This window comes from Babylonia areolata, chromosome 17 (assembly GCF_041734735.1).
Source record: "Babylonia areolata isolate BAREFJ2019XMU chromosome 17, ASM4173473v1, whole genome shotgun sequence".
Lineage (NCBI taxonomy): Eukaryota > Metazoa > Mollusca > Gastropoda > Neogastropoda > Buccinidae > Babylonia > Babylonia areolata.
Genome location: NC_134892.1, coordinates 19,505,626 through 19,527,936, shown reverse-complemented (window position 1 = coordinate 19,527,936; position 22,311 = coordinate 19,505,626). Strand labels below are relative to the sequence as shown.

At 43.0% G+C, this 22,311-nt stretch overlaps 1 protein-coding gene across 1 annotated transcript in view; it reads left to right on the top strand.

Annotated features, from left to right (window-relative positions):
• LOC143291723 (GTPase IMAP family member 8-like) overlaps positions 1-18,801 on the top strand; it is a 48,685-nt gene extending 29,884 nt beyond the window's left edge. Inside the window, exons 9-12 of the mRNA XM_076601766.1 lie at positions 2,318-2,455; positions 8,754-8,868; positions 9,493-9,647; positions 14,378-18,801. Coding sequence (XP_076457881.1) covers positions 2,318-2,455; positions 8,754-8,868; positions 9,493-9,647; positions 14,378-14,599 — 630 coding nt within the window. The 3' untranslated portion in view covers positions 14,600-18,801. The remainder of the gene's footprint in view (positions 1-2,317; positions 2,456-8,753; positions 8,869-9,492; positions 9,648-14,377) is intronic.
• The last annotated feature ends 3,510 nt before the right edge of the window (positions 18,802-22,311 follow it).

Sequence of the window (22,311 nt, the reverse complement as noted above, 5' to 3'; positions counted from 1 at the left end):
TTCTACATCAGTCGAATTTTTTGGAGAGCTGCTTGGAGTTGCTGCTGCAGCACGTCCTTGGTTTTAGGGAGGCAGTGGATGTTCAGCTTCCTAGGGGGTTTCTGACTGGCTGGTTGGAGCTTGCATGCAAGTCTGATGTTCATCTTGCTGCGTACCAGGCGATGGTCCGACCAACAGACAGCTCCTCTCATGCAACGTGTAATGGAAACATCAACTCTGTCCCTCTGCCGGACAGTCACTTAGTCCAGAATGTGCCATTGCTTGGAGCGGGGGTGCATCCATGTGTTCGTGTACTTGTCCGCTTGTTGGAAGAGGGTGTTGGTGATGGTCAGTCCATGCTGCGCGCAGAGCGAGAGCAAAAGCAGTCTGTTGGAGTTGCACTTGCCAGTGCCATGCTGTCCTGGGACTTTTGGCCACGAGGAGAAGTCCACGCCGACGCGTGCATTAAAATCCCCAAGGATGATCAGCCTGTCCTTTCTGTCTACCGCTGAAATGGTGCGGCTGAGCTCCTCGTAGAAAGCTTCTTTGATGTCATCAGGGTTGGTCATCGTCGGGGCATAGCAGCTGATGACTGTGGCGAAGCGATCCTTGGACAGCTTCAGATGCAGGGTCATCAGCCTATTGTTTATCCCACGTGGAAGGCTGTCAAGTTGTCGTGCAAGTTTGGTTCGTATGGCAAAGCCCACGACTGAGGTTCTTGGGGTGCCATCTGCCTTCCCAATGCAGTAGAAGGTGTAGCCCCCTCCAACTTCCTCCAGCTGGGTTTCACCGGCGAACCTGGTTTCACTCAGGGCTTTTTTTTCTATGTCCACCTGTCTAAAAGAGTGCAAACATTCCAGGCACCCAGAGCCTGGTTATTTTCGTCTGTTATTTTCGACCGCTAGTGTTGGATGTCCAAGTAGGTGCGGTTTCCTACTAGGTACTAGGCGAGGCAGGCTTTATTTAGGGATCCTTTTATCTCCCCTTCCCCATGTGGGGACAGCAGTGCTGTCCCTAGAAAGGGCTGCTCTGACACTGTGGGAGGATACGGGCGCCGCATCTGCCCCATTCTACGGCGGACGACCATCACCCCACAGCTGCCTGCGTGCAGAGTCGTGACTAGGAACTGCCAGCAGCATCCTCTGCCTGTCCCCGTTTCCACTTCTCCATCGCCACAGGGCTTGGGAAAGCTGGGTGTTGAAAGGTTAGCTCGTCGTTCCGACATTAGCCTGGTTGCCTGACCAGCACAGGTGACTTTTTTTTTAGTGAGGAGGAGTTGTGCAGTCCCTTCCCCACTCTCTCGCCTACCGACGCTTACAGTCCTGCAGGTGCAGATGCTGCCAAGTGTAGGACGGCCTCGGCAGGTGCAGGTTTTTTTCTTCGGAGCTCCGTCTCCTAGGAGGACTTCCAGCCAAGGATAAGAGCTCCCCCTGCCCTTTGGTCATCCTCTTCCGCCTTCACAGCCGTTGGGAAAGGTTTCCTCCTCCGCCTGGTCCGTCGTTGAGAGACTTCACATGCGGCAGGTAGTACTGGGTTACATGGTACCAGTAGCAAGGGCTATGCCCCTAACCTGACCTATTATTCTTAGATACGAGTTTAAACATTTGTTTGCTAACAGGATTGATACGTTTTCTCCTTGTACTGTCCATTCAGCTTTACTTGTTATCAATATTCCTTCCATTTTAGCTTTTCTATGTGTTATTAAAATGGCCTTCTCTCGTGTTTCTGTAAATCTTTCTCAATTTAGCAGTTCTGTTATTTAGATCAACATCAACATCAACACTTAATAGTAAAAAAACAAACAAAAACCCCACCCCTTCGTACAAATATACATCCACTGTAGTAACCCCATTTTCAGTATCAAAATGCATGTAATAAGAACCTTCAGGTGGCAAATAAGCGCTTACATATAAAACATGTTTCATTGTATCAATAAAGATTTATATATTTTTTAAAAGAAGCAAAAAAGAAGAAAAGAATACTAAAATGTGACTGTAGTGGATATTTACATACAAACAGAACCCATTCTTCACAAAACATAGCATCCCACAGGGTTGTCTCCCATGCGCTGTTCACTTCACAGCGGGTTTACTCTGTAGCCATTAGATGAAGGCAAACGAAACACCATAAGATATGTTTAACCACACATTCAAAATTAAATCTACATGCAGATGACTTCAAATCTTTATCTTTTGAGAGAGAGAGAGAGAGAGCACACGTTTTGTTTTATCTCATATTGAAGACCATATTGTACATGACCAGACTAACGCAGAAAAAAATATTTATCAAACCTATTGTTATGCCGCCGTTTCTGATAAAGAAGATGTGTGCACTGCAGGTGACAGATACACCGGGCCTGTGTGACACCTACTTGGATGAAGAACAGATCTACAGGGAAGTGGCGAAAAGTGTGGCTGTTGCACCTGGACCCAATGTGATCATCTATGCTCTTCGATGTGACAGACGTTTCACCCAGGTGTGTTCTCTTTCTTTATTCACTGGTGAAAGCATAACCTGATAAATATGCATGAAGAAATTTGAGAAAATAAAAAAAAAACATCCAGAAATCAAAACAAGTACTGCTGCAACAACAACAACAACACAATCAGTAGCAACAACTACAACAACTAAACAACAGCAATGACAACAAAAGGTAAACTTACATGGCTCACACCTGATTTTGTAAATTCTACAACAACGAAACTAATAACTCAGAAGAGGCAAGTGAAAATGTTAACAGTACTTAAACGTGATATTTCGATCCAAGTCATGTTTTTCCTCAACACCTGAAGCTAGTGTTTGGCGAACCGGAAGGTGTGCAGTGCAAGGTGAACGATTCACCCAAAAGAAGCCCACGTCGACCAGCATTTCAGTGTTCGATCACAAATCAGATCTATCAGTCTGTCAAACTGATCATCAGTCTGTCAAACTGTCTCAAGCTTCATGTTTCTTGTCCTCTTGGACAAATCATAATATGGACTCCACTCGTTTATGCAAAACTCCACAAAAAGATATTTTAGGCAACCCCTGCTAATTACGACGATGATTAGACAATATGTAAACTGCATAAGCCGATCTAAATTATAATCTTGCAGACTGTCAGAAAAGAACACCACGAATCGATAAACTGAAATAATAATACGTATATAGGGCTGAATGTGGAAGTCGCCAAATACCAGTGGGGCGCAAAATTCATCGCGCGTTATCAGTAATGGGCATCTTCTTCTTCTTCCTCGTTCGCCTCCCATTAGATGAGCAGCCCGGTGTCCTCGATGAAGGCTGCCGTCTGTCGCAGCTCCTCCAGGGTGCCGTACAGTTTGGCTTCCACTGCTGTTGGTGTTGGCCAGTACTTCCTCCTGGATGCTGCATGCGTCCTACAGTCTTGAAGGATGTGGTCGGTTGACATCGGTTCCTCACCACAAGGGCCCTCTCCACTCTGTCCAATGCCAAATTTTGTGTGCATGTGGTGGTTCAGGCGGTTGTGTCCAGTCCTCAGGCGGAAGATCTTGACCTGTTCCCGTCGTTCCAGCAAATGGTATCTGTCTTCTGGGTTATATTTGGGGTACTGGAGGTGCCACTTTATTCCTTGCTGTGCCTTGATGATTGTCTTGATTTCATCGTATGACACCAGTTTGTTGGCCTGCTCCTTCTGTGCACCGTCTTTTGCCAGAATGTCCGCTTTTTCGTTGCCTCTGATGCCACAGTGTGCTGGTACGCATTGTATCACCACTTTCTCCACTCTGGCACTCAGGGCAACAAGGGCTGAAGTGAGATGGTTCTGTTCTTTGCAGCGGGAGTTCTTGAGGGCTTGGAGCACGGAGAGAGCGTCTGAGAACACCACTACCTGCCCTGTTGTTCTTGTGGAGTTCTGCGAGACTGTTGTGGCTGCCTCACAGAGGGCTTCTCACTGAGCTCGTGTTGGTGGAGTATTTTCCTGTTGGGATTGCAATTTCTTCATCTCCGTCTTTGTACCGGAGGAAGATTCCAGCTCCACCATTCCTCGTTGCTTCTGTGGCGGAGCCATCTGTAAAGACATGGGTCCAGTCTTCCTGGGGGTACTGGTTGCAGATGTACTCCATGGCCAGGGCCTTCCTTTGGGTGTCTGACTGTGTTCCTCTCTTCTCCACTCCGGGAATGCTGGTGACGACTGTTGGGAACACCTGCCTCTTCCAAGATGGGTGGGTGACATTTGCCGGGATAGGCTTTGCTTCGTGTTCCATCAAGACTGGGTTTGTCTTTCAAGGCGTCTTGACTGGTGGATGAAGCTGCCTCTTTTCAGCCGGCTCTTGGTGGGTCTGCTCATTCTGTTGTTTATTGGATGGTTTTCAAGATGTTTGAATTTTGCTGCCTGGATGAGGATCTTTGTGTCCCTTCTGTCCTCCAATGACTGTAGCCCAGTGGTCTCCTCCATCTTCAGGATTGGGGTGGATCTCCGCCAGTTATAACATGCTGAGCTTGGTTCTGTATCTTGTTGAGATGGTCGAGGTTAGACTTTGCAGCTGATGCCCATGCTGATGTCCCGTACTCAACTACAGGTCGGACTCTTCCCGTATAGAGTCTCTTTAGGATACGTTCATCAGCCCCCCAGTCCGTCCCTGCAAGTTTCTTCATGATCGCCAGTCTCAGCTTGGCCCTGCTACAGCATCTGGTGATCTGCTGTTTCCAAGTGAGCCTGCGGTCAAAGGTCACTCCCAGGTAGGTAGGTGTGTGGGTTCCTCTGCAAGCCTTTGCTTGTTCAGTGTCAGTTTCGCCCCTTGCTTCTTGCTGGATAGGCTGAAGACTGTGTAGGTTGTTTTGCTTGAGTTGACAGAGACAAGCCATTCCTTGGTTCAGTTGCCAGTAATGGGCATCGATATTGCGCATTTCCGGCAATAGGCAAACCGCCTGTGCGCACCACTTGTTACGGGCAGGAAGTGGGCGTCGCCTGTCATTGACAGACGTCACCCATCTCTCTGCAGCTCTTTTTCTCAATCTGTCTGTTGTGTAGTCGTGATGGTGCATGCAATGTTTGAGCGGATTTCACAACAATAGATTTTTTCTCAGTTGAGAGTTCCTGTACATAGACAGAAACATCAGGATCTGTTTAATTCTGAATAAACCTTGCACAAAAATCATTTGCTTCCTCTTTGGTTCTTTGCTCTCCATCTACATGTCCACATGCTTGATGGACAGTCTGATGCATTGCAGTATATTTGTATTGTGACTGTGTCAAGTGATTGGAGCAAAATTGATTTCATGATGCACTATATAAATACATGTGCAATCCACTTTGCTATATATCGATGATGGACAAAACATTCTCTGCATTAGCGATAATGCGCATACTATCGCTATTAAACATGGCATATATATGAACACATATAATTATTGTGAGGGCTGGCCACATGGATTCGTCATTTCACTAATACCTGACTGCTTCACCTGTGTGCTCAGCCATGCTGTCAGGGATCGTGAACTCGGAGTAACCTGAGGTACAGGTTGGACGGATCTCTTTTTGATCTTCGCCACTTACGCGCCAAGACCAGGACAATGGAAAGGATCATCTTTGAAGTACTGCGCCATCATGGCACTCATGGAGTCTGACTTCCAGTTTATTGTCAAAAAGTTTGCTGCTACCTCCCGTCTCTTTGGTCTCACCATCAGCCTGGGCAAAACAGAAGTCCTGCTACATGTAACCTGCCCCAACTTCTACTGCTCGTACCCCCTCTATCACCATCGGAGGGACAGAGCTGAAGACACTGGAAGAATTTAAGTACCTTGGCAGCATCATTTCCATTGATGGAGAGCCCTGGACAAATAAGTCAATGCCAGGATCTGCAAAGTGAGCCAAGCTCTCTGTCGCCTGAGATCACGTGTCCTGAACCAGCACAGCATCAGGCTGTCCAGGAAGCTGAAGGTGTACAAGGCCATCGTTCTCTCCAGTCCCCTGTACGGATGTTAGACATGGACTCTGTACAGAAGACGCCCGAAACAGCTGGAACAGTTCCATACTCGCAACTTGAGGTCAGTCCTTGGCATCCACTGGCAGAATCAAATCACAAACTTGGAGGTCTTTGACAGAATTGAGACAACCAGCATTGAAGCCATGATCATGAAAACCCGGTTTCGATGGACAGGGCACGTCATTCGAATGGAAGACTCCAGGATGCCTAAGCAGCTGCTGTATGTCGACTTTTGCTCAGGCAAACGGAACCAAAGCAGACCACACAATCGTCTCAAAGACTATGTGAAGGCCTACACAGCCCTTGCCAGGATCACACCAAGGAAGCTCGAGCACTGTGCGCAGGACAGGCGTGGCTGGCATGCTCTCTCAAGAACGGCGCATGTCAGCTCTGAAGAGGGACGTGGTGCAAGCATGGCAGAGGTCCGTGAGAGGAGGAAGATAGCGGTAACTGTGCCAGCTGAACCAGGACAGTTCCTCTGCCGCCACTGTGAACGACCATGCCGTTGGAAACTGATAGACAGCTAAGAAGAAGATAATCTGCTTCATAGCGTTAGTGACTATCCATTGTACAACGGTTCCTGCATCAGCTCACTTTGAGCTAAGATGGTGGATGAGGCTGGAAACAGTGCAGCCGACCCGAATGCTGAACAATTCATGAAGTTACAGTACCTTCTTCACAATACTGATATGCAATAAAGACGATGATACTGCGTGGTCCCTGCAAAATTCCATTTTCTTTCCTTTTAACTTTGGACAAGGAATAAAACGTCACGCTGTCTTCAGACCACAACTTGACTAAACGCCTGATGACGTAACGAACCAAAACCCATACCTCAGAACCTTGCATATCCAGATTGTTAATGAAATAGAAGACAGACAAACAGGCAGAGAGAGAGAGAGAGAGAGAGAGAGAGAGAGAGAGAGAACTGTCTCAATAATACCGAATCATCATTAACTCAGTACGGCCAGTCCTCTCTTCTCCTCTACACAGACCCATCGGATGTCCAGTGGGTGTCTGAATGACCCAACCTTTAGCTTCCGTCGTAAGAATTGTGGTATTCTTTGTCAACATTCACCTCTTCAGTATGAGTGCCTTCCTCTTGCAATATTTTGATGATGGTAACTGGGGTGAAACGCTGTTAACGTCGTCTCTTTCGCCGTTCGTATGGAGAGAGTTAACACATCTTTGGTGTCAGATCTGAAAGATTCATAAGGAAATAATGAAAGTCCATTATTTTTTTAACGTTCGTTTCACTCTTTAATTTTTCAGTAATATGATTCCATAACTAACTCCCAGAATATGTACGACTTGACTTACATAAAATAATGTTTCTAAAGGGGAGACTGATTTTATGTGTGTCGATAGTCATTAAGTATTAACATGTTTACAACATAAGACGGAGAATTACCATGGAATATTTTATGAAGAGGCCTTTATTATACTAAAGTCTAGCCTTGATACAGAGGATGTCTACTTATTTATAGTCAGAATCTGTCAGAGAAGTTGATTTGTTAATAGTTAATTCAACACACACACACACACACAGAGAGAGAGAGAGAGAGAGAGAGAGAGGGAGAGAGAGATTCAAATGGTTTAATGACTTAAGCAACATGCTCATATCACCAAGTGGAAAACACGCTCTCCCCCTCTCCCACCCCTTCAAACGTTCCTCCCCTCCTACACTTTTCACTACATTCTTTTGCTTTTCATAAGGAATACGAAACAATATCTAACGGTATGTACACGCACAATCTTCGTAGACTACTGCTGAGGTTGGTATTTAAGTAACCCGAGGCCATCGACCCGATTACGTAGTCACAGAGAGAGAGAGAGAGAGAGAGAGAGAGAGAGAGAGAGAGAGAGAGAGAATATTCAAATAACATGTCAATTTAACTATCTTCACAATCGATTAACATACATTTCCATCAACGAATCAATTAAACAGTGGCAACATAAATCGAATGGCGTTTTGCATGCTAAGAATTGGTTTTCGAAATGAAGCTTTGTATGTGAGATCATTTACGCTGAGTCCCTTCGCAGTTTTAAGCTATGGTAAATAAATTTTGCTAAGCTGTTTGAATGTTGCACATCACACAAAAACGCCATGGGATGTATTTTAAGTTTCTTCACGTTTTCTTTTGTAAAATATTTCTGTCTTAAATCATCGGTTGCTGTGCACATCGGCAGAAAATGCGTTTCATCTTCCAATCGGCATTTACTCAAAGGACACGATAAATCTACCCCATAGTCAGAAGAAAAGCGTAATTTATGTGTTTTTATGTCAGATATGCCAAGCCTGAATCGAATGAATGTGTCTCGAAGTTTTATATTTTTGATACTTTCGAAGTAAGGTTCTAAAGATAATTCAGTTTTGAACAATCTGTACACAGAATGTCTTCCACGTTCCTTGATTCTTTCATTCCACCCTTGAAACCAGCAGTCAGATATACGTTCTTTATATTCTCGTAAAAACCAGTTAATCTCTTGTACCCCTTGATTAAGCCAAACAAACCCAAAACCATTAATTGTTAAATGTCTCTGGACATCCGTGACCCAGCAATCTTTACCATTTTCATGAATATTAAGAAGCATGTTGTATGATTTCCTAGGAAGTCTACTATTTTCCATTCTGGTAAGACGTAGCCAATATCGAATTGCATTTACTTTTGCATCTATCCATAGTGGTTTCCTGCCCGTTTCACCATATACCATGTCGTTTGGCATTTTTGGAGATACATGAAGTAGAGACACACACACACACACACACACACACACACACACACACACACACACACACACACACACACACAGAGATTTGTCTTCTTTCAGGAAGAGTATGACGCATACCTAAAGCTGAAACGGCAGTTGGGTGATGAGATCACGAAGTACATGATTGTTGTCTTCACTGGACTTGATGGAATGGATGATGAGGACGCTTCCATAGGTAAGTATCACCTTGTTATTCTTTCACCCTTCCTGTCCATCCTAAAACTCTGGGGTGTATGTAGTGCCTTCTTTACGGAAGTCACTTCAGCTGAAGATCAATCATGGGCTTGCATATATTGTTTATTATTTAATTGATTTCTCAAGATAATTACAGTTATATCATTGGGATTTTATTATGCTGCAACTCTAGAATTCGCCTGTACTCCACGTTTCCATTCATAATGACAGTATGATGAAAACGAAGAAGAAGAAGAAGACGAAGGAGGAAGAGGTAGATGAAGAAATGCGGTTTTACAACGTGATAGAAACGTTCATTTTAAATTAAATATTAGAAATGGTAGATACATGCTAGTACCAGTCCTGACAACATCTGCTGTTAAAACATCTATCTATTTATCTATATGTCTGCCTCCCTCTCTCCCACTGTACACACACACAGACACACACATACACATACACACACACACACACACACACACACACATATATATATATATATATATATATATATATATATATATACAGAGAGAGAGAGAGAGAGAGAGAGAGAGAGAGATCCATGTTACTTGCAATTGTGGATGGACCGTTTTATCTCAGTAAACTCTCACCCTGTACTTGGCAGATGACATGAGAAAAGCCCTTGATGATGAGATCAAACGCGGACCCCCCGTAGCAGACGTAATCAAAGACGCTGGAGGCCGCTATATCGGTATGAACAACAAGGCATCAAGTGAAGAGAGAGACAGACAGGCCAAGGACCTCGTCCAGATGATGCAGGTATTATTATTATTATCATTAATGAGCATTTACGCCTAATTTTGAAAATAAGCCCTAGGCGTTTACAATATGGAACCCATATGTAAATATCAAAAAGGAAAATCTGAACTCAAGATTTATTAAAAATCATTCACCCCCCCCCACACACACACACAATACACACAAGCACGCGCGCACGCACACACACAAGTCATAGCACACAATAGTAAATTGTACATTATAAAAACTACAACCAACAAAATCTGAAACTATCAAAAGTCACACACAGTGTAAGACGTAAGCCTGTCGCATGCTCTAAAGATGGTGATCACACTCACGATTTCATTACATCACTGTCATCTTATTCCATGAAGCAGGTCCCAGTCTTCCCAGTCGAGCCCGGACCACACTCAGCTCTGGGTATGAGACAGCCGTATGACTAATTCCATTGCTCAAGTTTACACGGCACCAAAAGAACTGATTCATGTTCATCACCACCATGACAGGCCCGTGTCCTCGTGAATCGAGAATGAGAATACGTTGTGTCGTCATCAACGGACACGCATGTGGCTGTAGAGTCCAAAGTCCGAAGCACACATGTAGCTGCAGGTGGAGCAAAGAACGCCAGCAGGCACGGCAAAGGCAGATACAACTCTGTATCGCCGATCTCGAGCAGTTGAAAGTCGCTGGCAGCGGTTTCCTCCAATACGCTCACTACAATTTTGTAAAGACAAGCTGGCAGTCAAAAGCAGCCAACGCTGAAGGTTTGCCCAATGGAGGTTAATCTTGACGGTATCTTTGAATCTCTTTTTGGGACATTCCTTATTGCGACTGTCATGTGCCGCCTCCCCACAGATGTTGTAGTCGTGGAGTTATGGACCCTTACATGCCATGTCTTGTTGTGCGTGTCTGTCCAGGGTATCTTGGTTAGTGGTGTGGTTCTGCCATCGATTCTGCTTGACTTGAACGCAGATTACGTATTTGATACACTGCATATTGAAACTCCGTATGTTCAAACTGTCAACACAGATCAGGACTAATTTTTTTTTATATTGTTAATGTATGTTTCGGACATAGCATGTGAGTTTAGGACATAGAGATATAACCTAGAAACTAGAATTGCTTATTTCCGTGTTGTAGTGATTCTGTTATTTGTATATTGAAAGGAAATACTTATGTATCGTTAGAATTCATACATTTATTTGTCTTCGAGATGTACGTGCTTCTGTATCAAAATTTAAACACTAAAAATTAATCGCATGCATTGGAAATGTTCACCAATTTAGTTGTTAATCTTACGCTGACATGTTTATCACTGAGTTATAGCCTGATCATAGGATAGTCGTTTCAATTATCAATATATGCCAGGCTTAGTGTGCATCGATGCAGCAGATTGTGTTTATTGGTATTCACACTCAGGAACGTGAACCGTGCCTGTGAACGATGAACAGGCCAGTCCTGAAACGGCAGTGTGTGCTGCAGGCCTCACATCGGAAAATAGATTGAACTCTCCCATGTCAATTCTGACCTGATGCAGTGGGTTTTGAGGAGAAACTCTGAGGTCAGGTGGAGTCCTTGTGGCGGACTGTATCACATCAACACACCGGAATTTTTAGCATGACACCTGAACCTCGGGAGAAGCAGAAGAAGAAGAAGAAGTAATAGTAGTTGTAGTTGTTGTAGTAGTAGTAGTAGAAGAAGGAGAAAAGACTGACTTCCTCTGCCACCTTTTGCTAATCAGCTGTGTGATCTGCCCCTCCTTTGTTCGTTTGGTCCCCTCTTTCACAGTCTGTCTCCTGCCAGCATCGTCCTCGTCAACGTTTTCCCATGGCCTGTGTCACTGGCGTCTGGAGGCGTAGACGCAGTATAAGGTTGGCCGTAAGAAGGGATTCGGTCTTTTCTTTTGGGCAGTGCAGGGTTTCATGTGAAAGGTTCCCCAGAACTAACTGCCAGGGAGATAAAAAAAATAACCGAAACAAACACCAGTTTAGAAAGGAAGAACATAATTATATATGGACACGCCCACACCAGACTCTGGTGGTGACAAGTTTGAAGATTTCTACACTCAGCTAACTTTGAACGGTCATCAAGAAAGGCCGACAAGATTGATTGGGATGCCAAGGGTGGTGCAGATGCCAAAGACTGGAGGAATTTCTGGGGGCCCTGTTGTAATGAGAATAACAATGATTTCGGATTCCACTTGCTAGAGTTTGTCAGTGATAATGGCGTACTTGCTAACATTCGTTGAGCATAAATATCAGGACATGACATTCCCCAAGCTGCCATCACAGCCAGACAATCTTCATGTGAAGAACCGGATCAGGTCTGGTATCAGAACGTCTAAAACAAGAACGTTTCAAGGAACTAAGCTTGGCAATGACCACGACCTTGCATTAATGAACTTTAAAGTAATGCTGAGGAATAACACGAGAGAGCAAGCAAATGAAGAATGTTCAAAATCAGTCTGACCAGATTACAGCCAGAAGCACATAGCACTATTATTAAGTATTATTAAGGAACAGACCGGGTTTCGCAAAAGCAAAGTACCATCAAACAGGTCTTAACCTGTGCACCCATCGCGAATAAAACACTATGGGCCACAATGAAAAAGCAAACAAAACTTTATCAACAACATCCAGCAACTTTTCCCGAAAGTGAACAGTGCGGAATGCTGCCTTCTGTCTCTCATACTGATCAACTTATTCATATAATGGATCATGACCTTCGTGCTCGAAGATAATGAACCTTCGCTTCACAACTGACACTGAAAGGCTGACAGAGCTCACCAACCTTGTAAAAAAAAGGATGAAACATCAGCAAGATAAGCATGGAAATCAGCCCTGAAAAGACCAAGTTGATGGCCAGTCACACCACCACCACCACCACTGCAGATACATATATATGTCCATGAACTGAAGCTGTGAACTGTTAAACAATTCACTTACCTGAGATCCATCATTAGCAGCGAAGGCTCCAAACCAGAAATTCTCCGAAAGGTAACAAAGACAACATCAGTACTATCAAGACTGAAACAGGAGATCTTCCTGTTTGCATGTGAGACATGGGCACTCACTGCGGATCTTTAAAGAATACAAGCCATGGAATCCAGGTGTAATCGCAAGATAGTAAACATGAGAGACACTGAGCATTTCACCAATGAACAGGTGCTCCAAAGCAGCAAACTGGACCACATGAAGATGTGCTGACGCCAGTTGTGAAGAGACAATGCGACGGTATGGCCAGGAAACAAGACCCCATGGCGTCGCTAAAAGATTCCCCCAAGAAATTGACAAGGGGGTGGGTAGAGATGGAAGGAAAAAACTATTAAAAAAACAACAACAGATGGAATGACAGCTTTGCAGAAAGGACAGGAAAACCAGAGACAATAGACAGCAATGCAGAATGAACGTGTGCCAGAGACAATGGACAGCAATGCAGAATGAACGTGTGCCAGAGACAATAGACAGCAATGCAGAATGAACGTGTGCCAGAGACAATAGACAGCAATGCAGAATGAACGGGAAGCCAGAGACAATGGACAGCAATGCAGAATGAACGTGTGCCAGAGACAATAGACAGCAATGCAGAATGAACGGGAAGCCAGAGACAATGGACAGCAATGCAGAATGAACGTGTGCCAGAGACAATAGACAGCAATGCAGAATGAACGGGAAGCCAGAGACAATGGACAGCAATGCAGAATGAACGTGTGCCAGAGACAATAGACAGCAATGCAGAATGAACGGGAAGCCAGAGACAATGGACAGCAATGCAGAATGAACGTGTGCCAGAGACAATGGACAGCAATGCAGAATGAACGTGTGCCAGAGACAATAGACAGCAATGCAGAATGAACGGGAAGCCAGTTGCGGAGACCCAGGGTTCTCCGAACAGCTGACAGACCTGGAGGAACCTGGAGCCAGTTGCATTGCTCGGACGGAAGAGCCAAGTATGGTCGTAACCCGCTACTAACTGTGTGTAGTATGGAACTGACCAATGACGTAGTTCAGTCAACGTAGGCATTTAGTCACGTGTAACTGTCAAAAAGTTAGAACCAAGCAGTGCAACTGGCACCACTGGTGAACAGTTGTGTGCAGCAACCCAGTAACTCTTCACAGTATTAGGAATAAGAAGAAAAAGGAAAAAAAGAAGACCAAGAAACAGCAGCAGCAGCAGCAAAAGCAGAAGAAGAAGCAGAAGAGGTTGTTGACATGTAATAACTGACATTGTACCCAGCCTGGCCTTGACCTGCTGTCCCTTACTGTCTCCTGTCCTGCCTTGTCCCAGCCCTGTGTCGCCTCGTGCTGTCTTCTCGTTCTATTGTGCTGTGCCTAGCCTCGTGTGGAGTGATCTGAGTTTGTATTTGTATTTCTTTTCATCACAACAGAATTCTCTGTGTGAAATTCGGGCTGCTCTCCCTAGGGAGAGCACGTCGCTACACTACAGTACCACCCTTTTCTGGTATTTTCTTCCTGCATGCAGTTTCATTTGTTTTTCCTATCGAAGTGGATTTTTATTTTACAGATTTTTGCCAGGAACAACCCATTTGTTGCCGTGGGTTCTTTTACGTGCGCTAAGTGCATGCTGCACACGGGACCTCGGTTTATCGCCTCATCCGAATGACTAGCGTCCAGACCACCACTCAGGGTCTAGTGGAAGGGGAGAAAATATCGGCGGCTGAGTGAGGCCCTCACTCCATTATACTACTTGTTGTTTACGTCATCGTTTCCCTTTCCTTTCTGTGATTCCAGACCCTGGTGATGAGCAACGGCAATGTGTGCTACAATACACAGATGACGCAGGCAGTGCCGAGAGTGGAGGAGCTGGTGGAGAGTGAGGCCACAGTCGCCATCAAACGAAACATCATAGAAGAGAAGGTCGCACCAGGATTCCTTGAGACTGTCACTGACTATGTTGGTGTCAAGGCCGTTCAGATCAGTGATGGTATCCAAGATGCGTGCAGTGTGATGTAGACAACGATTTCTGCAGAACAGTTGTGCTGGCACTAGATTGGTAGAGGGATGCCAGTTTCGAAGTGTACTGCATGAATCTGAACACATATGTAGCCAAGTGTCTCGCTAGCTCCAGAGACTGATTCTGCGACTGCACATTGACTGACCAACATCTAGCATACGGCGCAGTGTACATTCATGCTGAAATAAATCCATGGCAACGCCGGAAAATTTTCATCTGGCGCAATTCTGTAGAAGATATCCCCTCTGATAGGTATACAAATAGATATGACTGCACTCAAGGCCTAAGCGCGTTTGGTTATGCTGCTGGTCAGGCATTTGCCTATAAGATGTGGTGTAGCGTGTATGGATTTGCTGAAAGCAGTGACTCCTCCATGAGAAACAAATTGCAACTGAAACTGAAACCCTATCATAGATTTGATTTTAATTCAGTCGTTTGCTGGTTAAATGTTTCAACATTGAGCTTACATCATTTTCGTTGTTTCTCAGAAATTTTATGTTATGTGTGATCATTAATTGGTAGTTTTAAAACCAGACCATGATAGTGTTCAGACAGAAATGTATGTGACAGTCAGTCGTGTCCAACTATGACCAGCAGAAAAGCAGAGGATGCAGCTGCTGTCCCGACTACTTAGGTTAGAATTTGATTATAGTGGAGAGTGTCTGGCCCAAGTTACATCCCCACTCTCTCGGCCAAGAGGGTTTTTTGGACGGTCGGCCTTGGGATGGTTCCCAAAGGCCAACTAGCCCCCAAGGCTACAGCACTAAGTGCCAGTGCAATCTTGCCTCCTTGTTTGAGAGTCATAGTCCTTCACAAAAGACTAAGCTGTAAATGACTTCCCATTGCAATGACAGAAATATATCAGGTATCCAAACGATGTAAAGTGGATTTTCATTTGTGGCTCATAAGGACATGACATCGTACCAACAGAGTTTGGGTGCAAATCAGCCAGTATGAAAAATTAATTGTGTTTCTTATGCTATTTCATTAATTATATATTTTGCCAGATTAGAAAATGTAAGTATCATACATGGAAACAAGTGTCACAAACCCATCTTTAAATCTATCATATGGGGATTTACGAATGTTTAACCTGATTTTATGCATTAAGTACTTTTAGTAATTAATATTTCATCCTATATTCACCAGAAAGGGTGTGCCCAGCTTTTTTTATCTGCAACTGATGTGACATGATTCGGTTCCGAGGTCATTTAGAAATTCACTGCCACAAATGTGTAAAACACAAATTGTTTCAATTTCTGGCCAGTCAGACCCAATCCGGAGAATCAATCGTGGCGCTGTCTTTGCAGTTCACCTGCTATGGAAAACAAAAGGCTTGACCAGCTTTGACACTTCACGGTACAGATGGTTGCCGCACACACATTGTGTGTGGTATCACCACATGTCTCATCTGCTACAAGAATAAAGGGGTGAGTAGAACTCAAGCGTGTTATGTGCTGGTCACATCCCAAGTAAACTGCTTGCTTCCACATAGATATGCTGTAAAGTATAATATGTATAAGGTTATATTGAAGTATATGATACATACATACACACACACACACACACACATATGTGTGTGTGTGTGTGTGTGTGTGTGTGTGTGTGTGTGTGTATTAAGGTTGTTCGTTTCTTGGTTTGGCCATCACTCCACATATAACACGGTGTTGTCATGTTGTGTTGCTATTATTTACAGTATCCTTTCGAACGTCTCAGACAGTTACTGACTGACTTAATGCGGTGATCTTTGTCGTGCCATTCTAGAATATTCCATGGAGGAGGCTTTGCCGATTCTGTCAGTTATACTGAGCAGCCAGAGAGAGTGTTAGATAAGTTCAATTTGAAATTCTAAATGCTTTGCACACTCAGCAGGAGAAGGCTATTTTAACTCTCTCCATACGAACGGCGAAAGAGACGACGTTAACAGCGTTTCACCCCAATTACCATCATCAAAATATTACAAGCGGAAGGCTCTTATACTGAAGAGGTGAATGTTGACAAAGAATACCACAATTCTGACGACGGAAGCTAAAGGTTGGGTCATTCAGACACCCACTGGACATCCGATGGGTCTGTGTAGAGGAGAAGAGAGGACTGGCCGTACTGAGTGAGTTAACCACGTGATATGCGCTTGATTTTAGAAGACCGGGAATGGTCAGCTGTGTTTAGGTTTGATTCCATTGGTTCAGTCAGGATAATCTAAGTAATCTAATTAAGTCCACATGCTAGCCTCCCCCCTTAGTGGCCAAACTTTATGCTAACTCCTTCCAATCATTGCCTTGAGCGTTTACTTCTTATTTTATCCTCCAGTTGTCAATACATAGTATAAATGCCATATGATGTTATATTACCCACATGATGCTTTGTATATATATGTTTTTGCTGCTTAATTAATTGTTTTCCCTCTTTTTTTCCCAGTGACCTTCAGTACTACCAGAATATAGAAGAGTGACACAGTTATATTGCGCTTAGCGTTCTATAACATGTGTGGCATTCTCTTGTAGTGATTTTCAGGATACTGTTGGATTAAAATCAGTTTATTATTGAAAACGATCTGACACACACACACACACACACACACACACACACACACACACACACACACACACATATATATATATATATATATATATATATATATACATATACAGCATATTGATAATTGCCATAGCTTTCCTATCCGGCTAACTTAGGCATAGTGCCACATGATAAGTGATTCATTCGAGTCACCTTCGACAGTATACGATTGACATATTCTGTTCTACGGGACAGTGTGCTTACCTAAATCAGCATAGCCAAAGCCACTTTTAATTATACTAACTAAATGTATTGTGAATGTCAGATTATATTAGCATTTGGTCTTCATATAATCATGTGCATTATATATGTCAAGTTGTTGCCAGCTTCAAACCCGGTGGTAGTCTTTATTATGAATGTGTTTTATCATCCACTTGAATTGCTGACGTTGTACCTATGACATATATTTGTGCCTTTCTGGTCCCATCATCCTCTTCTTCTGCTTTTTCTTCGTCGTCTTCTTTTTGTTCTTCTTCTCCTTTCCTTCTTCGTCTTCTTCTGCTCTTCTTTCTTCTTCTTCTTCTGATATTGTAACAAAACAGCAGACAACCCGCTTGACTGGGCTCTAGCCTGACCCTGACCCTGACCCCTCGCCTGTGAGAGAATCCTGTTTCATCACTTACCCCTGTCATCCCCTTTTAACGCTGTTCATTCATATTCACTCCTGCACGTATACCAACCCCAACCCCACCCCACCCCCTTTTTTTTTATAACTATTACACTAATAAAATAAAGGCTATATTGAAAGAAAAACGAATTCTCCACGTGACAAAATGCCTGGACTGAGCTCAAATAAATGCCAACTTTTGTTTATACTGTAATTTCATTCATCGTTTTGTATTATCTTTTATATTGTATCTCTACGGTAGATGTGGTAAATGAAAACAGTCATATTTGAAGACAAGCACAGAATGTCAGGCTGCATGATAATGGCCACTTAACATGAATTTTAACACACACATACACACAAACGCGCGCGCGCGCGTGCGCACATACACGCACACATACATACACATATTGCATACATACACACGTGTCTGTGCATATACCAATACCTCAAAGCCATCTTTAACTTCAGCTCTTTTTTTTTCAGACAAATGATACAGATAGAAATGAATGTTGTATATTAGTGAGTAAAACTCGATATTTCTCTGAATACTGGTCACCGCGCATCAATAGGCAGAACAATAAAAATTCATAAACACACTGATTCCATGTAGATAATTCTTAGTCATGTACGAAACATGCATTTGGTGCCCAGTTCTACAGAAATTTATATTCCAGAGTGATTTTGAAACACGCTTGTCAACTGCACATGCGTGTTTGAGATTTCTTTTATGAACATTTGTAATGTTGGATTTACGCTATCTATATTACACATATTGTGGCTATCAGTAAACTATTTTCCCAGCCAGTTTTCGTTTCATAATCTTATCCAAAAATCACTACTGCATGGTTGAACGCAAGTCTGTTACAATTTAAACAATTTACTTTTACATATCTTGCAAACGCTGTTCAGATTATACATGTTTACAAATCAAGGTGTAATATAGGACTGTGTCTTTATTGTGATCTTTACAAAAATTACACTTATAAAATTAATAGTGAGCATTTATTTTTTTAACCAGAAACCAATTGTCACAAGAATAGGATAACTGATCCTAAGCTGGGGCCATTTTGATTTCACCTCTCGAGTCCAGTCCATCTTATTTTAAACAAATACACATTCTTCAATTGAATCCATCCTACTTGTGTGTGTCACAGAAATGAGCGATATGTAAATCTTAATTCAGTAACCTTTGTCTTTTCACCACACATTCAGTTTAAAAGTGCGCTTTTTATCGTTTTTCCTCAAAGTCACTTTTGAAACGACAGAATATTGGCTTATCTGTGCTTGCTTTCCTCTTTTAGGCCTTAAGTTATTTCAGTGTAAACGATTTCAATCTGCGTCAATCATTAGCAGTTTATTTGGGTATTTGTAAGTACATGATACAGTTTACATACATTGCATATTACTTTTTGTGTGTCATGCTTGAAAAATGTAGAGGCTGATGATTAAAAAGAAAAGCAGAAGAAAAAAAGTTTTATATTGTTTTTCTTTTGAATGGATGAGGTTTCGTTGTATCACTGTTGTACTTTTCTTTCTCCTGTCTTTCCACTCTGAGAGATATTAGACTGCCAGACTTCATGGATGTGTGTCTATCTCCCTTCTGCCTGTCTGTCTACTACCTCTCTCTGACTCACCAGCTTCCCTGTGTCCTCTGAGATAAAGGAAAAGGTGAGAAACACAAATCACCTGTATCCATCCCCATCTCTCAGTCTCTTTGACTCAGTTTGTCAGTCATTCTTGTGATAACACACACACACACACACACACACACACACACACACACACACAGATCAGTTGACTGACTGACTAACTAGTGGCTGGCTGACTGCTGATCAATTAACCAGGTAGCTCAGCCACTGAAAGACTGAATGATCAATTGGCTACAAAGTGAAGTGACTATCTGATCAGCAGCTAAGAAGACAATCAACTGACACACTGACCGGCAGGTGATTTAGTGAATTAGCACTACACAGGTAAAAGGATTTGAGGCATAATCGACAGTTGAAAGAATAAATACATGATAGAATTGTTTTCTTGCTTCAAGATCTAAAAAGTTTTTTAAAGTTTGAGATCTGGAACAATTTTTTTAAAATGCGCTTCCATAAAATAAGATTGTTGTCAATGGTAACTACTGGAGTTTTGTGAGTGTCAACCTCATCAACGAGCGTATCACTGATGTATATAGTAGGCATACCTATTGTTAATGCTACGTCTTGTGATAACAAGTATTTTGTTTTCTGTTTACAAACATGTTGTTCAATTCAGTCCATTTGATTAGCTGATTAACATTTTCATGCAAAGTAGTATATAGCTGAGTTATTTTGGAATGGCTCGAGTGAACAGACGTTTTCTCGGTGAATAATTCGCATAAGCCTTTCGAAATGAATCAAGGGAGATTTTTTATATGGAGGAAAAAGAGAAGAGGACAGAGCAGAGAACCTTAAGGAACACCAATTGTTTGTGTCTAAAATTTAGCTTGTACATTACTTAGGAAAACAGTATGTTGTCAGGTTGTGAATCATGACCAAACAGAGAACAGAGAAAAGTGTTCAGAAAGTGTATATATAGATAGTTTTCTTAGTAGTAAATTATGATCAACAACATTGAAAGCTTTTGCGAAATCGATAAACAGTACCCATGTTAAAAAAAAGAAAAGAAAAACAAAAGCGAGTGCACCATGACCTGCATGCAACTGAGGCCACAAAAACAAAATGAAAAAACCGAAAAAAAAGTACCCATGTGTATTTGTCATCATTTATGTTAGTAAGCCTCTGTTCGACGAGATTAATCAAGGCAATATGGCATGAATGATTCGCTCTGAATCCTGCTTGATTTGGATGGAGTAGATCACGTTTTGAAACGTGGGACATAAGATATTTGTAGATGGGCTTTTATGAAGATTTTTTTTTTTTTAAAGAAATGACAATCAGTATTGAAAATGCGTGTAGTCAGGATTAACTTTTGACTTCCATATTAAAAGAGTGAAATTATTTCGGCTTATTCAAAATTACTCGGAAAATAACATCAATTTATCACTACAAATGTTGTGCAAGTATATTAATGAATCAGGAATATATATCAAGTATTTTACCACCTAAATTGTCCAGACTGCATGTTGCTGTGTGTGTGAGATAAACATAAATGTCACACACACACAGAGACAGACAGACGGACACGGACATTGTTTTACTGCCATTGACAATACTGTCCTTTGGCAACGGGGGGGCGGGGGGGGGGGGCAATGTATGAACAAAAGAATAACAGCGGGGGTTACAGAGAAATTGACACATTGCTGAGAGTAAAAAAGAAAATCAACGAGCAACAGCAACAACAACAACAAAATTATAAAATACAACATATTGCTAAGATTAAAAAGGAAAATAAAAAAAGCTCGACCATTCAACTTTCTGAGAGAGATAGAGAGGGGGGAGAGAGAGAATGAATGAATGAATGAATCTTTATTTTCCAACGGTGAAAACACTAGCACTTTGGCCGACTTACACATATGCCGTTGATGTAAGAGACACACAAACATGTACGCATATAAATGCTGTTATACTTAATACATGTATTATGTACAAGTATAACACAGCGTCAAACTGAGAGACACAACATCGCTCACATCTGTACGAAACGGAAGAGAGTAACACACACACACACACACACACACACACACACACACACACACACACACCTAGGGAAAAACAACAACAAAACCCCAGCATGAATGCTACACATGAATGATTCAGAGAGAGAGAGAGACGCGTTTGCCTACGAAGCCACACGCAGGTGCACACTGACACACGGAATTAGTACGGAACCAAAGACAGTTTACACCCCAACCCCACCACTTCCACCCCCACAGTTACTGTGTCAATTCACAACACGGCTGCCAACTGCCCGACATGCCCCAAACCACGTTTTGCTGTCAATTCACAACACGGCTGCCAACTGCCCGATATGCCCCAAACCACGTTTAGCTGTCAATTCACAACACGGCTGCCAACTGCCCGATATACCCCAAACCACGTTTAGCTGTCAATTCACAACACGGCTGCCCACTGCCCGATATGCCCCAAACCACGTTTAGCTGTCAATTCACAACATGGCTGCCCACTGCCCGATATGCCCCAAACCACGTTTAGCTGTCAGTTCACAACACGGCTGCCAACTGCCCGATATGCCCCAAACCACGTTTAGCTGTCAATTCACAACATGGCTGCCAACTGCCCGATATGCCCCAAACCACGTTTAGCTGTCAATTCACAACATGGCTGCCAACTGCCCGATATGCCCCAAACCACGTTTAGCTGTCAATTCACAACATGGCTGCCAACTGCCCGATATACCCCAAACCACGTTTAGCTGTCAATTCACAACATGGCTGCCAACTGCCCGATATGCCCCAAACCACGTTTAGCTGTCAATTCTCAACATGGCTGCCAACTGCCCGATATGCCCCAAACCACGTTTAGCTGAAAGACTGCCGTTGAGGCTTTAGTTTCAGTTTCAGGCATCACCGTG